Here is a 20295-nt window from a genome sequence, read left to right as displayed (position 1 = left end):
TGCACCGAGTGAGTATTACTTTATCTGCAAGGGTATATAAGCTTCGGCTGGCCGAAGGTAGCTTCCTTTCTTGTTTTTTCTGTGGATGCATTTAGTTGGGGTCGTTGGAAATGCGCCAATGCTACGTCTGACGGCAGCATGATAGGGAGGTAAGATCTTTTTTAGATTCGATGGCGCGCACCACCCATAGATGGCGAGGCAGTAATCAATTTTGGATAGCAACAAAGCTCTAGTCGCTTGTATAAGTGTTGTCCGATGGATGAAAGATCGCTTAGAAGTTAAGAATTTAATAATGTTTAGTCTAATTATAAGATTGATTCTAAGTTCGTTACAGTGTTGTTTAAATGTGAGTCGTTTATCAATTGTCAGGCCAAGAATTTTCAGAAAAGAAACTCGTTATAACGAGTATATATATATATCTATGTTATTGTATGATAATGGTGGGTATGTACAGCGTTGTTTTTTACAGATATGAAAAAGCTTACACTTATTTACAGCAAGGGTCGCACCGGAGGTGTTTCTCAAGATTTGGATTTCATGAAGGATTTCTTTAAACTTATTATTTAGTGTAGTGGTATTCTTACATTTGCTAAAAATAATGGCATCGTCTGCATAAATTGACAGTTTAATTTGCTTATGTCTTAAAATTATGTTATTTAAGGACTTGAAGGCGATCATGAACAATACCACAGAGAGAGGCGATTCTTGTGGGATGCCATTGTGAAGAGTATAAAATTTAGATAGAGTGTTGTTAACTCTTACTCGGATAGACCGGTTGATCATGAAAGCCTTGAATAAATTGATACAATACTGTATGCACCCCTACGCGATCGAAGGCCCTTTCAAAAAAAAAAAAAATAATAAAGTCAACATTTATTTCCATGTATTTTCATTGAAATATGTACCATAACATTAAGACTTATAAGTAAAGTTACTAGATTTATGATTTATAAAGTGTTTACCAGTTAAGGCAAAGAGTATACTCTTTGCTTTAATCATGTAATTTTAATGTGGGCATACTGCGAAAAGTTTTGGAAGATGATAAATTAAATTTAAATTATGATGGACGTTGATGCACTACGAGCAGTACAAACAAGTGGCCCAACGATACCAAGCACGTGCTTGTTACGCGCGGGACTCTTTATTAATTAGGGCAAAAATGCGAGTTCGCGAGGAAAAGACATGAAACCAAATACTACAAATACTACAACTAAGATTGAAGCAAATGAGATAAAATTTTAGTTTTTAATACGGGGATAGATGTTGAAGTGCAAATTAAATGATAAATATTGTTATAATTTTTACATAGAACACGAAAAGGCTCATGCAGAGTAAAATTTGATGTACATCGAGGCAAATTAAGAGGGTAATAATTTCGTGTTAGTCTAACGGGAACATTAAAAGTTAAACGGTTTACCAGTTCTACGGAATCAATATCACCTTTTATAAGATTTTGCATAAAAATAGTACCAAGCATTATTCTACGGTTTTCAAGTGTAGGTAAATTAAGCAATAGTAATCTACTCTGGTAGGAAGGTAGCCTTACGTTTTGATCCCAGTTCAAACTACGAAGGGCAAAAAGAAGAAATTTTTTTTGCACCGACTCAATACGGTCGATGTGCACTTGATATTGTGGACTCCAAACTGAAGAACAATATTCCAAAATGGGACGGACAAGGGAGGTAAATAATAATCTGGTTGTATAAGGGTCATCAAATTCCTTTGACCAACGCTTTATAAACCCAAAAACACTCATAGCTTTATTGACAGTGGCCATTATGTGGCAATCAAATTTAAGTTTTGGGTCGAGAAGAACACCTAAATCGTTAATTGAATATATACGGTCGAGTGGTGTATTTTTAAGAGAATAACTAACAAACGTAGGAGTGCCCCTATAAAAAGTCATAACTAGACATCGGATTTTAGGTTTTTTTTTGTTTGTGGTCTAAAAAATTTGAAATTTTTAAAATAGACTTATAAAAATACAGGCTTTCAGTAAATGGTGGCATATCAAAAATATGCCTTTTTTTAGGTCAAAGAAGGTTAAGGAATATGCTAAGACTATTTTAACCTATTTGAATAGGTCAAAAAAGGTCAAAAAAGGTTCGGTTTTATTTTTCGCTCATAGAATTGAAAAGATGGCTTCTTTTATTAATGACGAGTCAGTGGTTTATTTAAAAAAATTTTAAACGGAAACAAAGTATTACAAAAATTTTTATTGGCCCAAGGAGGTAAATTTTGTGTTTTTACATATAATTTTGGTTGTTTTTGTTTTGTTATTTGGGTAGAATTTAGATTTTATAAACTGTAAAGAGAAAGTTAGTTATAATTTTGTTTACAGTATATAATTATAAGTTTTTCCATGTTACTCGGAGTAAGTTTCTGCCTTTTTTCCGAATGTATTAATTTGTATGCTGAAAAACTCCGCTCTACGTCACATGATGTCAATGGTGAATTGGTATATTTAACGACATTTTCTTTTGTAATGTTGGGAACTGAGAATGTACAATTATTTATCGAAGTGTTAATGGATTCAATTAGGGTGAAATCTGGATTTCGATGTAACACTTTTCGAAATTTTTCTTGAATGTCCTTTCCAATTCTTCCTGGAACTTTTTGAAACAACATTTTAGCTTTTTCCACTATTTCCATCCCCTGTTTTAATGTCATCCCTGATTCCTCTAGAGCACTTATGTAATTTGGAAGTTTTTCAAAGTATTTCCTAATAAACATTAAATTTGATTGAAGGTCCGAATTTGTAAGCAACTCCCTGGTTACTTTTATCGAGTCCGCATCGTTTGGATCGAAAGACTCTAGAACCTGGGCCAAAATAAATTGTTAGGTATTTACATTGACTTGCTTTTGGAATGCTTACCGATTTTATTAAAGTGGTTTGCCTGAAATATAACAGCTTCAATCCATGTTCCCCATCTCGTAACAACTGGCTCAGGTGGTAGCATTATATCCAGACTCTCACTGTACTTTTTCGATCGGGATGGTGATTTTAGAAATACTTTCTTAACACTCGACACAAACTTGTTCACATCTGGGAATTCCAATCGAACAGTTTCCGCGATTCGATGTAAAGCGTGGGCCAAACAAGTAATATGAATTATGTTTGGATAAAATATTTTAAGGTGCTGACCTGCCTTAATCATATATGCTGCAGCATCTGTCAATAACAGCATTACTTTGTTCTCCATTTCATTTGGCCAAAAACTGTTCAATGTACTATTTACAAATCTTGATATCGCCGAACTATCTACTTTTTGAATTTCCTTGCAAGCTATTAGGTAAGGCGTAGTTCTTTCGTTTTCAGTTAGTGTTCCCACTATAAGATTTGCAATAAATCTTCCGGCTTTATCGGTTGTTTCATCTATAGAGATCCATATTTTATTGCTTCCTATGTGCTCTTTGATTTCATCCATTTTATTTTGGTAACACCTGTCCAAATAATTTTTTCTTATTGTGCTTTCGCTCGGAATGTTTTCTTTAGTGTATTTTTCTAAAAAGTTGTTAAATGTTGTGTTGCTAAGTGCATTAAATGGTATGTTAGCGGCTACCATTGCTTGGCACAGTTCAAACTGAAAATTGTCTTCCCCTTCGTGGTTGTCAAGTTTTTCAGTTTTCTTCTTATTATGAATATGTAAAATGGTTTGAATGTGTTGTTGTAATTGTGATTTCTTCACTACAGTAATCTTCGGGAGTGGAAAACATTTATATAAAAGCAAACAAGTAAAGAGAACTAAATACAAACACTTACATTTTTTTTACATGTTTCGCAATATATTTTTTCTTCCAATAGTACCAGCTTTTCCGTTGGAAATTCCTCCAACCATTTCAGGCGATTATCCTTTCTATTGGGATTCGGCATTTTTCGTTTAAATTCTCAATCACAAGGCACACGACTATGAAATTATTTTGACTTTAACAGTATCAATTTCAGTTCGCCTACTTAAAGGCATATATTCAAAGCAAAAAAAGGTCAAAAAGGTCAAAAAAGGTTGACATATTCCGAAATATGCTTTTAGGTGAAAGATATGTAAAAAGGTCAAATTTGCAAAAATATGCCGCCTTCAAAATGATCTACGTTACATGAAACAAATTTGTATGCAATCCAAAAAAATTTTGGACTGCTCGTTCAAAATATGTTTTTACCTAAAATCCGATGTCTAGTCATAACGTTGCATTTAAGGCAGTTCAGATTTAAAAGGTTGTACTCACACCATCCCTGAAAACAATCAATATCTGACTGTAAGTTGAAACCGGACCCTACATCTTTATATGATAGACAAAGCTTAACATCGTCAGCGTACATTAGTACACGAGAATGAGCTACAATAGAGGGAAGATCGTTAATAAACAAAGTAAACAGCAAAGGGCCTAAATGACTACCTTGAGGAACTCCAAATGTCACGTTGATCATTTTAGAAACAGCGCTCTTAAATATAACCCTCTGAGTCCTACCATTCAAGTAACTTGAAATCCAAGTTAATAGATTACATGGGAACCCAAGCTGATCTAATTTGAATAAAAGGAGAGAGTGGTTAACAGAGTCAAAGGCCTTACTAAAATCTGTATATATAACGTCAGTCTGCATGTTATTCTTATATCCATTTATTACAATAGATGATAGTTCAAGAAGGTTGGTGGTGGTCGATCTTCGCTTAACAAAACCATGCTGACACGGTGATATTAGCGAGGAACATAAATGCTGCAAATGAGAAGAAATAATACATTCAAATGCTTTAGGAATTGCCGACAATTTAGAAATGCCTCTATAATTCTGGGCATCCGCCTTCGCACCCTTTTTGTGGAGTGGAATAATGAAAGAGTCCTTCCAGATAGTTGGAAAAACTGATGATGAAATAGACAAATGAAAAAGTTTAAGAATCGGTTTACAAATGGTTGAAGCACAAAACTTAAGCACACTCCCAGGGAGTCCATTAGGACCGGGAGAATACGTTGGCGTTGTTGTTGCTAAATCCTTTAAAAGAGAACTTTCGGTAATTACAGGGGTAAAAATATAATTAGCCCTACTTAAGTGGTTAGGGTAGGTAGGGTTTGACCAAGCAGCCGAACTATAAGTAGTTTGGAAAAACTCGGCAAATAAATCCGCAATTTCAGAATCCGACGATGCCTCTTTTGAGTTTAAACGTACCGATGAAGGCAATGCCGAAGACTTACGCTTGGCATTAACGAAGTTATAAAACTGCTTCGGATTATTTGAAAACTCGAATTTATATCGATTTAAATACATGGAATAGCAATGACTGTTGAGAACATTAAAATCTGAACGAGCCACAACATATTTCTCAAAATCAGATGGCTTTCCCGTTTTTTTATACTTTTTATAAGTGTTGGATTTAAGATTTTTAAGTCTTTGAAGCTCATTGTTAAACCAAGGAGGCCTGTTTAGCTTCGGAGGAAGACTGTCAGGCACGCATTCGTCAAAAAAAGTGTTTAAAACGCTATAGAAAAGTTCAATTGCACTGTCAATATCCATGCAATTGTACAAATCAGTCCAATTATATTGAGAAATCATGTAGTTTAGTTTATTATAGTCACATTTACGAAAGCATCTCCTTTTAGTTTGAGGAACTAAAGGAGAAAGGGTATCAGTACAGGGGAGGCCAATTGTCAATTCCAAAGTTGGATGATATTGGTCTTCAGGTACAACAAGTGCGTCAATTCTAGCTACAGTGACTTCATGCGGATCTAAAACAAAGACAAGATCTAATTGTCTATTTAATGAATTTCGTATAAAGCTTACTTGCTGTAACGATAATTCTAAAAGGCCATCCACAAAATCATGGGCGGATAAAGGAGTAGCGACAAGTGAGTCAGTGGGAAGAGACCAAGAGATATTTGGGAGATTAAAGTCACCCAAAACAATCAAAAGGTCTCTGTTGGAAAGAAAGGATAGAACAGATTTTATAGCAGACAGATGGTGCTCATAAATTATTAAATCAGAGCCAGGAGGAATATAAGAGCAGGTTACAAAAATAGATAAGGATTGAATGGAAACTTTGACACTAACAAATTCAATATCGTTAGGGATATGAATGTTAAGCCTCTCCGATGTTAAACTAGAGGTAACGGCAATCAGAACACCACCACCCCTACGCGGGGAGCGATCGGTCCTGTAGGTGTTAAAGTTCATTGATAAAACTTCAGAGTCAGATATCTCTGGTTTCAGCCAAGTCTCCGTAAAAGCCAAAATATCTTCAGTAAATGCAGAGGAGTCAGCATAAAGCTTTGGTAGCTTCATATTTAGTCCTCTAACATTTTGATAAGCCAAAAATAAACCTGTTAGTTTTTTGGCACAGTGGAAGGCCTATTATTAGGCACAGTGGAAAGCCGATTATTAGGCACAGTGGGAGGCCTGTTATTTGTTCTCGGTTTATTGGGAACAAATTCTTTTATTACCAAATCATCATTAAGCCAAAAGCTTTCAGAAAGTAGTACATTAAACACATCAGGCGGAGCAAATATTTTAAAAGAAGATATCCTACGGGCGTACGAAAATCGAAATTGTTCAACTTCAATGTCCTCGGATGGGAATTTTTCACGTATGAATTCCATAACATCCTCAGATTTGGTATCCGGGGTAAATCTAGAAACAAACAATTGCTTCCTATGTGGAACAACTGAAAGTTTCTTACGCCCCCCAGCAGCAGTCTGAACCTCACTCGGCTGGGACCCAGAAGCGGTTCCTACTGTATCTACGGTCAGCACCGACTTCTGTGGCTCAGGTTGGCATCCAGAAACAGGGTCACCTCCGGAACTGGCTGTTACCATAGGCACAGGTGGCTCGCTTACCCCTGTGCCGACCGGAACTGCTGCAGCTACCGAGTTCAATGTTCTGTTTTGTTTCACGGTCTTATTAACCGCCCCTGAGCTGGCTTTTTTCCGTTTAGGCGACTCGGTTAATAATAATTTCTTATTATTAAATTGGTCGCAAACTGAGTTGAACCCGTCATTGAGCTGTGTGAAAACTCGTGAAAGGTTTAATAGTCCGTCTCGAGTCTGCCTCATAAAGCTGCTCATTTCGACTGTCATTTCCTTGCAGGACTCACATGCCCACATGAGACCGGTACGCATTTCAATGAAGTCTTTAACTCTGCCAGTAAATCCTGCACATTTGACGTGCATGACCGAATCGCAGAGCCAGCAGATAATAAAAGAATCTTTGGTTGACATCGGAAGAGCACAACTTTTCTTTATACAGATAAGGGCCATTTTATAGGAAAAAAAGATTATTCAAAGAAATAGAAAATAAAATGTGGAAAATATACCTCGAGTAAATTTGGCACTGGGATCAAATTCCAAAACCGCAAAAAACACAAAACACAAAAGTATAAGAGCGCGAGATCGCGAATTAAGTCGAGAGCAAGAGAGCGCGAGAGAAAAAGTGTTCAATCGACTGAGCGTGGCTTGTGGGGCACCAACAACAAAACGAACGAACAGTTACAATGTAAAGTGAGAGAGAGAGAGACTATGAGAAAAGCACCCAAGAGTCTACAAGAAATTTGGCAGGTTCCGAGAGAGCGAAATTACAGTTATAATAGAGCGGAATAGAGAGAGAGAAAAAGAGAGAGAATACAAGAGCAAATTTAGAGAGTGCAAAATAACACCAACAAAGCCAAGATATTAAACAAATCTAATGGAAATTGTTAAAATAACTAAAACCACATACCCGTTAAACAGGGAGATCTATTAAAAACACTAACGCGATTGTTAGGCAAACTTTGTTAGTAAGCTAAACACAAAACACTTGCGAAAAAATCACAATAATAAATCAAAAACTCAGAGCACAGGTAAACACAACCGTTCACAAGCGACGCTAAATCGATAGTTATATATTATTAGATTGTTTGAGTTAGATGCAGTTATTGCATAGCCACAAAAATTGGCGCATTTTTATTTCCCTTAGTAAATAAACTCTATGTTAATATGATCAGAAAACCCCCCACACTGTTGAATAAAAAAACAAGAACACACAAAATAAATTTTTCGTGAATCGAACCGAATATCAAAAAAAAAAGTTCCGGTTTGGTTCCGGTTCAATTATAAAAAAATTCGGCGCTCCGGTTTACGGTTCGGTTCGTTTTCTAAAAAAAAGTGAACCACTCCGGTTCGGAGTGGTTCAGCTCCGGAGTGGTTCACAGCCCTGATTAAGAGTGCTATGCTTTTGTTTAAAAGCTGTTTGGTGGGGGCTGATCAGTTTCTGTTTCGTAATAGCAAACTCTTTTAAAGAGATAGTCATTCGCTGAAGACATTTAAATTTTCCCAATACACAAATCATTGTAAGGAGGCTTAAAACAACAGTGGAGCGCCGCCACAGGGGGAATCAAGGAGCGACATGAACCGAACGAGGTGCGTTATTTACCAGGAGCCTGGAATGGTCTTAGCTTGGATGTAATGTGTTGCTATATATTCGAGTGTTGTTCCTTAGAACTAAATAATTAGCAAGAAGTTATTGTCCCACGTTGAAATTGGTGGGGACTTATTTGTTATACAAAACTGCATTTTTCCTATTGGTTTTACCTAAATGGGAACGGTCGTTCTCCCGGAATTCATGAAGAACGAAACTGTTCGTCTAATATAATTTAATGTATAACAACGAAAGACTGCTTTGTTTTTTAATGTTTTATTAAATTATGCAGAAAGTAATGGAGGTCCCATGACGAAACTTTTAGGAGCTAACAAGAATTATGTATAGAACATTATACTATTTTTTTATAATGATTAAAAATGCCGATTTGCAGAAAACCGCGAATGAAAATTTTTTTTTAAAGTTTGGACCGTATTTTGCATTGGAACCATTATGGTTGTTATTTTTATCTGAAAGCTTGGCAAAAATAATAATTTTTGAGCATTTTTATTTATTTTTTATCCAGCGTAATTTAAAATTATAAATGAATTAAACAAAAAAATAGCAACGCCATATCTTCGCTTCTGTCAAATGGATTTTTTTTTGAAACTTTTTTAAAAATCCTTTTTAAATGATAGTGTCATAAAAATTAGATATCGTTTTGAGACCATGAAGAAAATCTCGATACGTTTCACAAAGAATCACTCATATGCAGATATGTCTATATTAACCAGGGCTGTGAGCCACTCCGGAGCTGAACCACTCCGAACCGGAGTGGTTTTTCTATTATTTTTTTTAATTTTTCCTATGGGAGCCATAAGATAAAGTGGTCCGATCCGGCTCGATCCGACATATGTACTACCTGCAATAGAAAGAAGATTTTTGGGAAAGTTTCATCGCGATAGCTTTAAAGCTGAGGGACTAGTTCGCATAGAAACGGACAGACGGACATGGCTAGATGGACTCGGCTATCGATGCTGATCAAGAATATATATACTTTATGTGGTCGGAAACGTCTCTTTCACTGCGTTGCAAACATCTGACTGAAATTATAATATCCTCTGCAAGGGTATAATGATGAAAAAAAAATTATTAATATTTCCTAAACAAAAAAAAAAAAACAAAACAGATAAAAAAACATTAAAAATATTCCTTAAACAAAAAAGAGAAAAGAAAACAAAAAAGATAAAAATAAAATTATAAATATTTATATTAGGTATTTAAAATATTATTATTAAAATTTACTTACTGCCAAATTGCCAACAATACCTTAAATTTAAATTATTCCTGCAATCAAAAATAAAAACAAGAGAACGCTATAGTCGAGTTCCTTGACTATTGAATACCCGCTACTCAGATTAACAACTTCAATATATATATGTGGGAGTGATATTACTGAGGGAGTGATATTACTAGAATAACCCTACCTATCCCTAACCATCCCTAAGACAACGACGAGCAGTAGCACATTCCAGAAGAAGACGAGCCAAAGAAGAAAAAGACGAAACCAACGACGATAGGACGAAAACGACGAGTAGGAGCAGTTTTTGACGAGATCTGATCCAAGGAAGACGTGCTTGTGTGAAGAGCAGAACGACGCGACAACGGTCTCAATTCTACTGACATTGTGACATCATTTAATCATTTAAATAAACACTTAAACTCTTATTCTTTAAACTAATAAAAAACCCCACATTTGGGAGCTCGCCGGGAAGTATCCGAGAAAGGTGAAAGTGATACGTGAAAGTTCTACTACGTGAAAGACACACAAAAACCCTTCGTGAAACATAAATTTTTTCAATTATGGCGTGTCTAAACGATTTAATTTCAAACAATCTAAAAACAGCATCAAAGGCAAGGCAAGCCCAAATGGGCTTTGCACAAATTCGTGTTTGAAAAAGAAGGAGACAGGAATAATCGCAAACGCCTTCGCGAATTTTCTGGCTTTCAATACGACGAAAATGACGCAGTATATAAAGCCAAAAGTGTGTACGTGCAGGCAAAACTGACTGAAAGGGATTTAATTTCAATATGCCTAGTTTTAAACATAAGCCACGAAGTCGAAAACATGCAATTGCATATTTTTCGCAATCTTCGATTTGGCCAACTTCTCGCTGGCAACGAAGGGGAAGATCCAGACGAAGAGAGAGATGATGAAGAGAGAGAAGACGAAGAGGAGTATCAAAGCGACGACGAAATCGAGAGTGTCATTTCAAATTCCGCAAGAACAAATCCATTGAGTGAAAAAGACCGAAAGAAGAATTCGCAACCAGTGCCAATTCAATACAACGAAATGCCGCGTTTCGCTTTAAGTTTTCGCGATATAGAGGAATCTATAAAACAATTCGAAGGCACAGACTAAATTCCAGTCGAGGTCTGGATAAGTGATTTTGAGGACCAAGCTGTACTCATGGGTTGGAACGAAATGCAAAAGCTGATCTTTGCCAAAAAATCGCTCAAAGGTGTCGCGAAATTGTTTGTGTTGAGCGAGAAAGGAATAAATTCGTGGAGTGCTTTAAAAGAGTCTTTGTTAAGCGAGTTCAGATCGAGAGTGAGCAGCAAACAAAAACACATGCAACTTGGAGAGAGCAAACGACGCGCAACCGAAAGTGTACAGGAATATTTTTACCGTATGAAAGATATTGCCTCACGGTAAAAATTAGTCGAAAAATTAGTTGTTTTGAAAGCCAATAATACATTTTAGTAAAATATAATTAAAAACTATATTATAATTGAAACTAAGCACAATTCGAGTTATTCACTTAATGGGACACTTTTGAGGTGCACACAAAAAAATTTGCTTGATAAAATTGACCACCAAAGATAGTTACGTAACTATTAAAATAGTTACTTTTTTTTTGTTTTTGCTTTGGGTTTGTGTCTTTGCTAATGGTGTGTTTTTTTCAATCGCTCAAAGAATAATTATTATTATTGTGAGCGAAAAAAATATCGATTAAAAAATAATGATTATTTTTTGAGCGTTATTTTTTCGCTCAAAATATCGCTCAAAGTGGGATATCTCCTTTCTCAGTAGTTTCTTTGGAAAAATGTTTTCGCAGCATTATAAAGTGAGCCTCGACGACCCCACAAAACCTCATTTTTAGATTTGAAAAAAAAGTTTAAAAAATAATTTTTTATATATTTAGAAGAGCGATATTTTGAGCGAAAAAATAACGCTCAAAAAATAATCATTATTTTTTAATCGATATTTTTTTCGCTCACAATAATAATAATTATTCTTTGAGCGATTGAAAAAAACTCAACAAGTAATTATTAAAATGGAGTTCAATTTATAAAAACCAATAAATAATCATTAAATATTGATTTTTATTATATCATTTATCATGATTACGGTCCCTGATAAATAACCTCCTCTAGTCCTAACAAACTCACGTGTACTTATGTACGCAGATGACGTTAAGTTGTGCCTGCAATTTAATGATCCCGCACAAAGTTTAGCTTTACAATAGAGGTGCAGAAACATCGATGGAAACATCGATGCATCGATGTTTTTCCAATTTTTCAAAACATCGATGTTTTTTTTTGGACCATCGATGTTTTTAGGGCCATCACTGTTCAAAGGAAAAGTAACGTTAAAGGTTTGTAATTTGTTACATTTTTCGTATTATGTTAATAATAATGTTTAATTATTTGCTTCAATCTATAGGGAATGGTATTGGTGGTGTAGGCGCGACGCTGCTTAAGCTCTATACTATGGATAAATTCTTAAACAGTAAGTAATTTAAAAACAGCGCAGTACATGTCCAACTGCACGCCGTGTAGTTGATTGTGTACGTCCCTCGTGTGGCGGCATATACTTATGTATAATATACATTTTATTTTGAATGTTAGTTACAACCAAGGAAAACATAGAAGGCCCGTCTCCAAAAAGGAAGCGAGGACCATCTTGTGTGTGGCAACACTTTAAAAAAACTGAGGACAAGACAAAGGCCACTTGTGCTCACTGTGGAAAAACGTTAAAAACAGCAGGAAATACATCCAACCTACTGGACCACCTCAAACGGATTCATCCAAACTATAATGTTTGTGAAGTAGATAATCAGTCACCGAGGTTGGATAGTTACATGCAACGGAATGTAGAGTATCCTTCAGACTCCCAACAAAAAAAAAAGTTGGACAAGTATGTAATGCTAATGATAGCACGAGACGTTCAACCATTTAGCATGGTTGACGACGATGGATTCCGTGATTTGATTCAGAACATGGACCCTAAATATAGAATGCCGAGCAGAACCTATTTCAGAGACATAATGCTACCTAAGCTATACAATGAGTTAAGAAAGGATCTTGAATGTGAGCTCGAAGGTGTCCCGTATGTAGCAATTACCACGGATGGATGGACTTCCCGGGCAAATGAAGCCTATATTACAGTAACTTGCCATTTTGTGAACAAGAAGTTCGAGCTAGTTTCAGCGGCCTTGTCGACGGCGAATCTTGTAACGCCCACTAATCACTCGGCTGTGAATATTGCTGATACTCTTCGACAGATCTTGAATGAGTGGGATCTTCTACATAAAGTCGTAACTATAGTTACAGATAACGATGTTACTATGAAGAAGGCGTGCCAGCATCTGGAAATTACACATTTTCCATGTTTCGCACATACCATTAACTTGCTGGTTCAAGAAATTTTGAAAATGGAAATAATTCGACCTATACTCACCAAGTGCAAGGCTGTTGTCGCATTTATTAAGCGTAGCTCGACTGCAATGGCAAAATTTAGGGAAGCTCAGATGGTGACAGACCCCCTAGGATTAGTTCAGGAAGTCCCAACAAGGTGGAATAGTGCGTTCCAAATGATCGAACGGATTTTGCAGACCAAGGAGGCACTCTCAATAGCTCTACTAGGGACAGCAAAGGCTCCTGCTCAGATGTATTATTAAATTTAAAATAAAAATTTGAAATTGATATTCAGTACTATAAATGTGCTGACTACTATGATATTTTTCTCAAAAAAACAGTATTTTTCATTCGCGTTTGGGGGGGGTCAAACATCATTTTAGACCATAAGTATGTTCGCCAATATGGCTTAGAATCCTTTAATGATTACGTTCCCCCTATACGATTTTTGGGGTCCCAAATCGACCCACCCTAATGTATATGTTATATATATATATAAATTAATATCTCTTCAACGACAAGACGTAGAACAATAAAATTTGAAATGGATATTCATTAAAACTGTCTTTACTTCATGTTAATACTACTGTGATGCTTATTTCGTGAGTGTATTTGTAGCAATGGCTTCATATACCAAGTAGTCTCTCTTAAAGGTTTGGAAAAAGAAAGTTCAACTTTGAATAGAGATTAGAAGAAATGTTGAAATTTGTTGAGCCTGTGGGTTGAATCATTTTAAAGGGGGATCAATTCTCGATTCGGGACATCCAGTCTTAATGTGCACTTTTTGCGACTTTAAGAGAAATTCAGTTTTTACGGCACTGCCAAAAATGCTCAAATTAACACTTTATTTGTCTTCTTCTTGTTTTGTAAGATGAAATGTTAAATAAATTTAATGCAAAAGTCTTCGCCATAACATTATATTTGATTTAAAAACATTCCGCGTCTTATTTTCATGGAAAATATTTTTTTATACGGCATATCCAGTATTTGGCATACAAAAATGTCGGTTTTTACAGGGAAAAGTCAATATCTCTTCAAAGAAGAAAGTTTTAAAAAAAATGTTTTTTTGTTTCTTTTAATATGTTTCTCCATTATTAGAAACCATAAAAGAAAAATTTTTTTTGTAGGTTAAAGAAAAAAAAAATTTTTTTTTTGTAATAAATTTATTATAGTGTTTAATTTTTGCTCAAAAAAATGTATTTAATTACTATAAACATATTTCAAAAAGACAAACTCAAAAAAGTTGCTTTGTTTTCGAATTATTAATTAATGCCAAAAAAAACAGGTCAAATGCCCCATAGTGCAATCGCACACAATTGTGCCGTGTGTGCTGCGCATCGACAGATTTGTATACCACCTACGTACACGTCTTTAGTGCTTTCAAAGTTATCAAGGTTTTCTAAGTATTTCGCGTTATTTTCTTCAACAACATGTTCATCCTCAAAATTATTAGTACTTTGATGTGAAAGTATTTTTGTAGTCTTTATCATATTGGCTCCATTGTCAGATGTTATAGAAATTAATTTTGTTATCTTAACGTCGAACTTTCTTAAAGTGCATAGTATTTCCTTGGCTAAGTTTTTTGAAGTACTAGAATTTTGTCCTTTTAGCTGTGTCATTCATAAAATTCTTGATTGTATTTCATTGTTTTGTATAAATTGTGCACTAATTCCAAAAATATTTCGATTTAATCTTGTTGCACTATCAATTTTAAGCGAAAGTATACGATTTCTTAGTTCTTCTGTTATATGTGTTCGAATATTTTTGGCAACCTTACCCAGCACATTTTTACAATTTTGACTATTAAAAGCTAACTGTTTTCCACTCTTATAGTCTAGTCACACTATGTGGGGTAACCTATCGAGTGAGCCAATAACCCCAGTACTCCATTAAAGGTGTTCCACATGGTTAACCCTATTTTTTGGGTTATGTCAGTTGGCCTTTGTTTTGATTTTCATTTGTGACAAAATTCAGAGGAAAATTTTAAAATATGGAAAAAAAAGATATTGAAGCGTTGCTGATTGCTGTGGCTGACCATTTTGATAAAACAATGGTAAGGCTGATGAGCTTAGCAGGGATGTCCATAGAATCCTTCCGGAACTTTAGAAGTCGTCCATCTCGGAGTGTTTGGACCTTGGTATTAAATTAGTTTTTGCAGACTTCTTGTTAATTTTTATTTAAACCAGCCACGATTTGGAACCTTTTGGGAGGAGGATGTTTCCAATAATTCGGATGAGTTCTTCAAGGATCATTTTCGCTTGGAAAAAGGAACTTTTGATACCCTAGTGGAACGCCTACCAAACCTCCGAAAGAAGGATACACCATTTCGTATGGCAATTCCTTTGGAAAAGAGAATAGCGATAGCCTTGTACACTCTTGGGTCCTCTGCTGAGTACCGTACAATAGCGTGTTTGTTTGGTGTGTCCAAGCCGATAGTGTGTCGAATCCTTCATGAGTTTACGCGGGAAGTCATTGTTAATCTTGCTCCGGAGTACCTTCCGCCTGCCTTTTTAACCCAGGAGGCCATTTTAGAAAACGTAAAGGGTTTTGAGGACATGGGTTTTCCACAATGCTTTGGAGCAATTGGCAAGTGCATATTGAAACTGTCGATTATATATACTTATACAAAAACTATTCCTAATAGATGGCTGCCACATCGAAGTGCGACCTCATGCTAAGGACGCTGTGGACTACCATAATTAGAAGGGTTGGTATTCAACCGTGCTTTTTGCTATGGTCGACTATCGCTATAGATTTTCCTACATAAGCGTCGGCAGTCCGGGTCGGTGCCACGACTCAAAGATATTTGAGAATTCAAATCTTAAGCGGATTATCGAAGAGTCTGAGTTAATGGATGAACATTCCAGAATAATTAATGATGTCGAAGTCCCTGTGCTTATTTTGGGAGATTCGGCATTTCGTTTTTCGAAGAATCTTATGAAACCCTATCCGTTTTCCGTAGAAGCCAACGAGGAACAGAAGGCTTTCAATTACAACCTGTCAAAGACTAGAAGAGTAGTGGAGAATGCTTTTGGCCACCTCAAGGCACGATTTCGAAGGATCGGAAAAGGACTAGACAACAGAGTTGAAAAATCTTCCCAAATTATATCCTGTTGCTGCACTCAGAAAAAAACGCATCCTAAATTTGAGCGCGATTTATACTTGATTTCGGATAGTATTTTTTGGGCTTGTTTTAAGAATGAGAATGTTGGGCGTTCTTGAATTAAGAATAAATCATTCTTAAAACCCAAATTATCCGCAAATGTTCTTGATTCCAGAACATAAATTAATAAACAGGACTAAACAAGAACGATTTATCCTAAACCCAAGTATAATTTATTCTAAAAAAATAATTTTTCATGGTAAGCACAAACATTCTTAATTTGATTACTAAAAGTACTTAATTCCAGAAAATTAGGTTTTAGTATTCTGTAAATAAGAATGAATTATTCTCATCAGTAGTATTAAAATTAAAAAATAAAAAGCATTTTGACAAGTACAATTTGTGCTTAAGCCAATGTGAAAATGTACTAATTAATTTAGTTAACGAGTACCAATATTGATTAAAGTAAAATAGAATTGGCGCTAGACTAAAAAAGATTAGTTCACAAAAACTGTATAATGTAGGTACATATGTTTATAAAACACAAGTAGTTCAATATTATTAAAAATTAAGAGTTAGATCCTCAAAACAAGCAAATTTTGTTAAATCGGAGAAAATTTTGAAATTAATAATTGTTATTAAATACTGTGAAAAACGTGCATCATATATGCCAAAATACGATTCGATTTGAAAAACATTTAAATTCATAGCTAAGAAATAAATTCTCAAAACAAGCCGATTTTATGTTTAAATCGGGGAGAAAATAGCAAATTACGGATTTTGTGTCACTCCATTTTTAACTTGTTAAGAGGTGTTTTTGTTTTATATTATTTAAAACTAAGAATTAAATTCTCAAAACAAGTACACGTTGTACTTAAATTAAGTATGCAAATAAAAGTACTTATGTAGGTTTTTTGGTCATCGCCGCGTAAGAGCGAGCGTGGCCGAGCTGTTAGAACGTCCGACTGTGGTGAGTGAGGTTGCGGGATCGAATCCTGGGAGAGGTATGTGATTTTAAGAAAAATGTTTCGTAAGTATAAAACACATTTTTATCTACAAATCTTTATACATTTATGAGTAATTAAGTTTAAGATTATACAAAATAAGTATTGTTAACTAATAAAACAACACAATGATTTATACTATTAGTTTAAGAATATTTCATACTTCATTTGAGCATAGCTTATACCTCATTTACAAGTAAATCGGATTAAATTTGTACAAATAATAATATTAACCCTTCACTCTTTTAATTCTGGGTTCAAGAACATTTCATACTTAATTACGCCCGAAAATGTTCTCAAATTAAGAATGTCGGTTTAAGAATAAAACGTTCTTGAAATGAAAAAACAAGCCCATTTCGTACCTGTCGCCCTTTCAAGACCATTTGGGCTTGAAACAAGCACAATGTGCTTGGTTTTGTTCTGAGTGTGCATCCTGCATAACTTCTGTATCGCCCACAACAGCTTTGTGCCAGAGTCATGGCAGCAAGACGCTGAATTAGTCCAAAGACAGGATACTCCGGAGCACGAGCTTTGGCTAGGAAATACAAATGAAAGAGCAGAAACGATACGAAGAGCCCTTGCAATGGAATTCTTAAATCGTAATGCCTAATTGCCTAATACTTTGGATAAATAAAAATTACTAAAACAAATACTATTTTAATTTATTTATTTTGTATTAATCTTCGTCCGAGGCACGCGTCTGTAGTAAACCCAGCCCCTTGCGATGAAAATCGGCAGATTCTTTGGCAATTTCTCCCATTACTTCCAGCTTCCTTTTTTAAATTTGAAGGAATTCATCGTCCTTACTTGTTTTGCGACGCTTTGTTTGGGAGCCCGAGGGGCCATCAAAGTCAGTGGCAGTGCTTTCGTCCATTTCGTCGCCTTGTCCATCGCTGCCGAAGATTGAGAGTCTGCAAAAATGTCAATTTATTAGTATAATTGAGTAATTCTTATGTTTACTGCGGTATGCGTTACCTGTGCTGTCAGTTGGGTGCACATCCACTGCTCGCGACCCTTGCATCAGGATAGCCACCCGCTCGAAATACTCCCATGTGGAGGGGGTACCTCCCGAAGGTCTAACCTTCGCCAGTTCGATTCTGAAAGCAGGTCGAAGAACAAAAATGTTAATTTATGTTATGGGTATCCCTATTTAAAGTTACATACCTGTATTTTTTCTTAATGTTTTCCATTTTTTGTTTTACCTCCACATGTGATCGGCCGAAATCCTTAAGGCTGTTGGCCATATCCTTGTATATGTGCGTGTTCTTTAGGACGGCCTCATTCGGCCACACAAATCGGGAACCTAATAATGGCTTTAAAATAATTAATAAAATAAATAAATAAATATATTTTCTTACCTTTTTGTTTCGACATGGTAATCAGAACAGCTTTGCTTAAATTTTTCACTAGGTATGAACCGTCAACGATAGGAAAACAAATACGAAATATACCAAATATACCAAAGACCCTAAATGTACCCTACTTTTTCCCTGCTCTAGGTGCCTATACAAAAACTATGTAAAAAAAAACAGGGTTTTGTCAATAACCCCATAACTCCACCCTAGTGGAAATAGGCCTTTAGTGTTAAGGCCTTGACAAATAGGTTCAATTATAATTTTCATGTTTTTTGAGTCTAATATATTAAAAGGTATATGGTTTTCCGTAACGAGTCCTATGTATGACCGTATTAGTTGTTGTTTATTTATTTCAACTTTAATAGTTCGTTTTTTTATGTACTTATCAGTTTTTACACTGGTGTTATCCGGTGTAATTTTATGGACGTCAGCTAAGTGTTTCTTCAGATTGTATATTCTCTCCTTCTTTAAAATCCTACTACAAATTTGGCACTGCACTTGCGTTTTATTCCAATCATTAAACCTTCTTAAAATATCCTTAGAATCTTTGTTTTTCGCCATTTTTTTCTTTTTTATTCACTTTAGAAGCAGAGAGTTCCGCTGTGACTATAATATATGACTATATATATGAACACACTTTGAATACAATAGCAAAGCTGCTCTAGCTATTTTCTAGATCTTACTATAGCAAATAAATATTTTACTATAGTAAAAAAACTATAGTAGAGCTGAGAGCTGGGAGCTACATTATACTGAATATATTACAGTTTTCCATAAGAAATTAATTTTTTAATAAAATTTCTTCCTTTTATGCTTCTACCACGTATAAGTCCAGGGCTTTAGGTAAGTAGAGAATGGTACACAAAATCTAAAGTTTTACTTGTTCCTAAGAATTCGCAGTTCTAAAAAAATCGATTTCAGTATCGAAGCTTTTCTTATACTTTGTTGGATATTTAAATCCGTTCTCCAAAAACCGCGAATTCTTAAGAAGAAGAGGAACTGATTGTGTGGATACTTTCTCTTCCTAGCTAAGGACATTTTTCTTATAGTTCGTTTGACATTTAAATCGATTCTCAATAATCCCGAATTCTTCAGAGCAAGAGGAAAAGCTTCTTTAGATTAAGTGGACTAACTAAAGACATCAAAAAGTAGTGGTATTTTGTTAAATGTTGACTAAAATTAGAATAACATTTAACGGGATGCAGAGTCCAAGTTCAAGCTTTTTTTTTGTTAGAGGTGGCACGTCTGCATTCGATTTATAGGACTAAAATCGGTATAGAAAAGACGTGGCGTCCAAGTGAGTTTTATTTTTTCCGATCAGAAATAATGATTATTTTTTAGTTTTATTTTTTTTATCAAGAATAGTGATTATTGTGTGAGGTTTAAAATAAAACTTATAATGATTACGGTCCCTGAAAAATACTATCGGGGGTGTCACAGAAAACCATTCCAACTGAATTTCTCCCGAATAGCAAAACTCGGTGTCTCAGACGTCATTTTTGACGGTTTCTAAATTCCCCGTATTTTGCCGGACGTTTTGATAAAATTACCCAACTTACAAATGTTTCCCAAAAATATAACTTTATTTAAGACAACTCTAATGAATTTTATGAACTACCTGCATACTACGATTTTTATACCTACTTCGGTTTATATTTAAAAATATGCTTTTTATAAAACCTCTCGAAAAAATTATCTAAAAAATATCCGTCGGCAAACCGTCTACCTGGCAGTGTTACCAATTAGCTAGCACTTTAAAATAGCAAATTTGTCCAAATTTCGGAGTTAGTTATCGAAATGTTTTGTTAACAAATT

The 20295-nt window shown here is 35.2% G+C and overlaps 3 protein-coding genes and 1 long non-coding RNA gene across 7 annotated transcripts; 2 read left to right on the top strand and 2 right to left on the bottom strand.

Annotated features, from left to right (window-relative positions):
• Window positions 1-2904: 2904 nt before the first annotated feature.
• LOC138913269 (uncharacterized) lies at window positions 2905-5331 on the bottom strand. Its single transcript, XR_011418926.1, has 3 exons — window positions 4396-5331; window positions 3764-4335; window positions 2905-3698 (listed from the first exon to the last, which is right to left on the bottom strand). It is a non-coding gene; the product is annotated as an uncharacterized lncRNA (long non-coding RNA).
• Window positions 5332-11965: 6634 nt separating this feature from the next.
• On the top strand, window positions 11966-13281 carry LOC138913299 (zinc finger BED domain-containing protein 4-like). Its single transcript, XM_070216552.1, has 3 exons — window positions 11966-11976; window positions 12045-12110; window positions 12230-13281. The coding sequence occupies exons 2-3, from the start codon at window positions 12092-12094 to the stop codon at window positions 13279-13281; spliced, it is 1071 nt and encodes a 356-aa protein (XP_070072653.1). The 5' UTR covers window positions 11966-11976; window positions 12045-12091.
• Window positions 13282-14958: 1677 nt separating this feature from the next.
• LOC123003153 (uncharacterized) lies at window positions 14959-16351 on the top strand. Of its 4 annotated transcripts, XM_070216959.1 has the most exons (4): window positions 14959-15155; window positions 15205-15604; window positions 15663-15725; window positions 15787-16351. In XM_070216959.1, exons 1-3 carry the CDS (start codon window positions 15009-15011, stop codon window positions 15719-15721), a joined length of 606 nt encoding a protein of 201 aa, XP_070073060.1. In that variant the 5' UTR covers window positions 14959-15008; the 3' UTR covers window positions 15722-15725; window positions 15787-16351. The 4 variants fall into 4 exon arrangements, 3 of the variants coding, with proteins under 3 accessions (XP_070073060.1, XP_070073059.1, XP_070073061.1); XR_011419087.1 differs by having other exon boundaries at window positions 14959-15071; window positions 15177-15604; window positions 15663-16349; XM_070216958.1 differs by having other exon boundaries at window positions 15663-16348.
• A 1383-nt stretch (window positions 16352-17734) lies between these two features.
• Window positions 17735-19135, bottom strand: LOC138913618 (uncharacterized). The gene is made up of 5 exons (XM_070217705.1): window positions 18863-19135; window positions 18484-18797; window positions 18290-18428; window positions 18101-18222; window positions 17735-18036 (listed from the first exon to the last, which is right to left on the bottom strand). Exons 2-5 carry the CDS (start codon window positions 18497-18499, stop codon window positions 17885-17887), a joined length of 429 nt encoding a protein of 142 aa, XP_070073806.1. The 5' UTR covers window positions 18500-18797; window positions 18863-19135; the 3' UTR covers window positions 17735-17884.
• Window positions 19136-20295: the final 1160 nt, after the last annotated feature.

The sequence above is a fragment of the Drosophila takahashii genome, chromosome 3R (assembly GCF_030179915.1).
Source record: "Drosophila takahashii strain IR98-3 E-12201 chromosome 3R, DtakHiC1v2, whole genome shotgun sequence".
NCBI classification, from domain to species: Eukaryota; Metazoa; Arthropoda; class Insecta; order Diptera; family Drosophilidae; genus Drosophila; species Drosophila takahashii.
The sequence above is the reverse complement of the archived record's forward strand: the minus strand, read 5'-3'. Positions and strand labels throughout refer to the sequence as shown.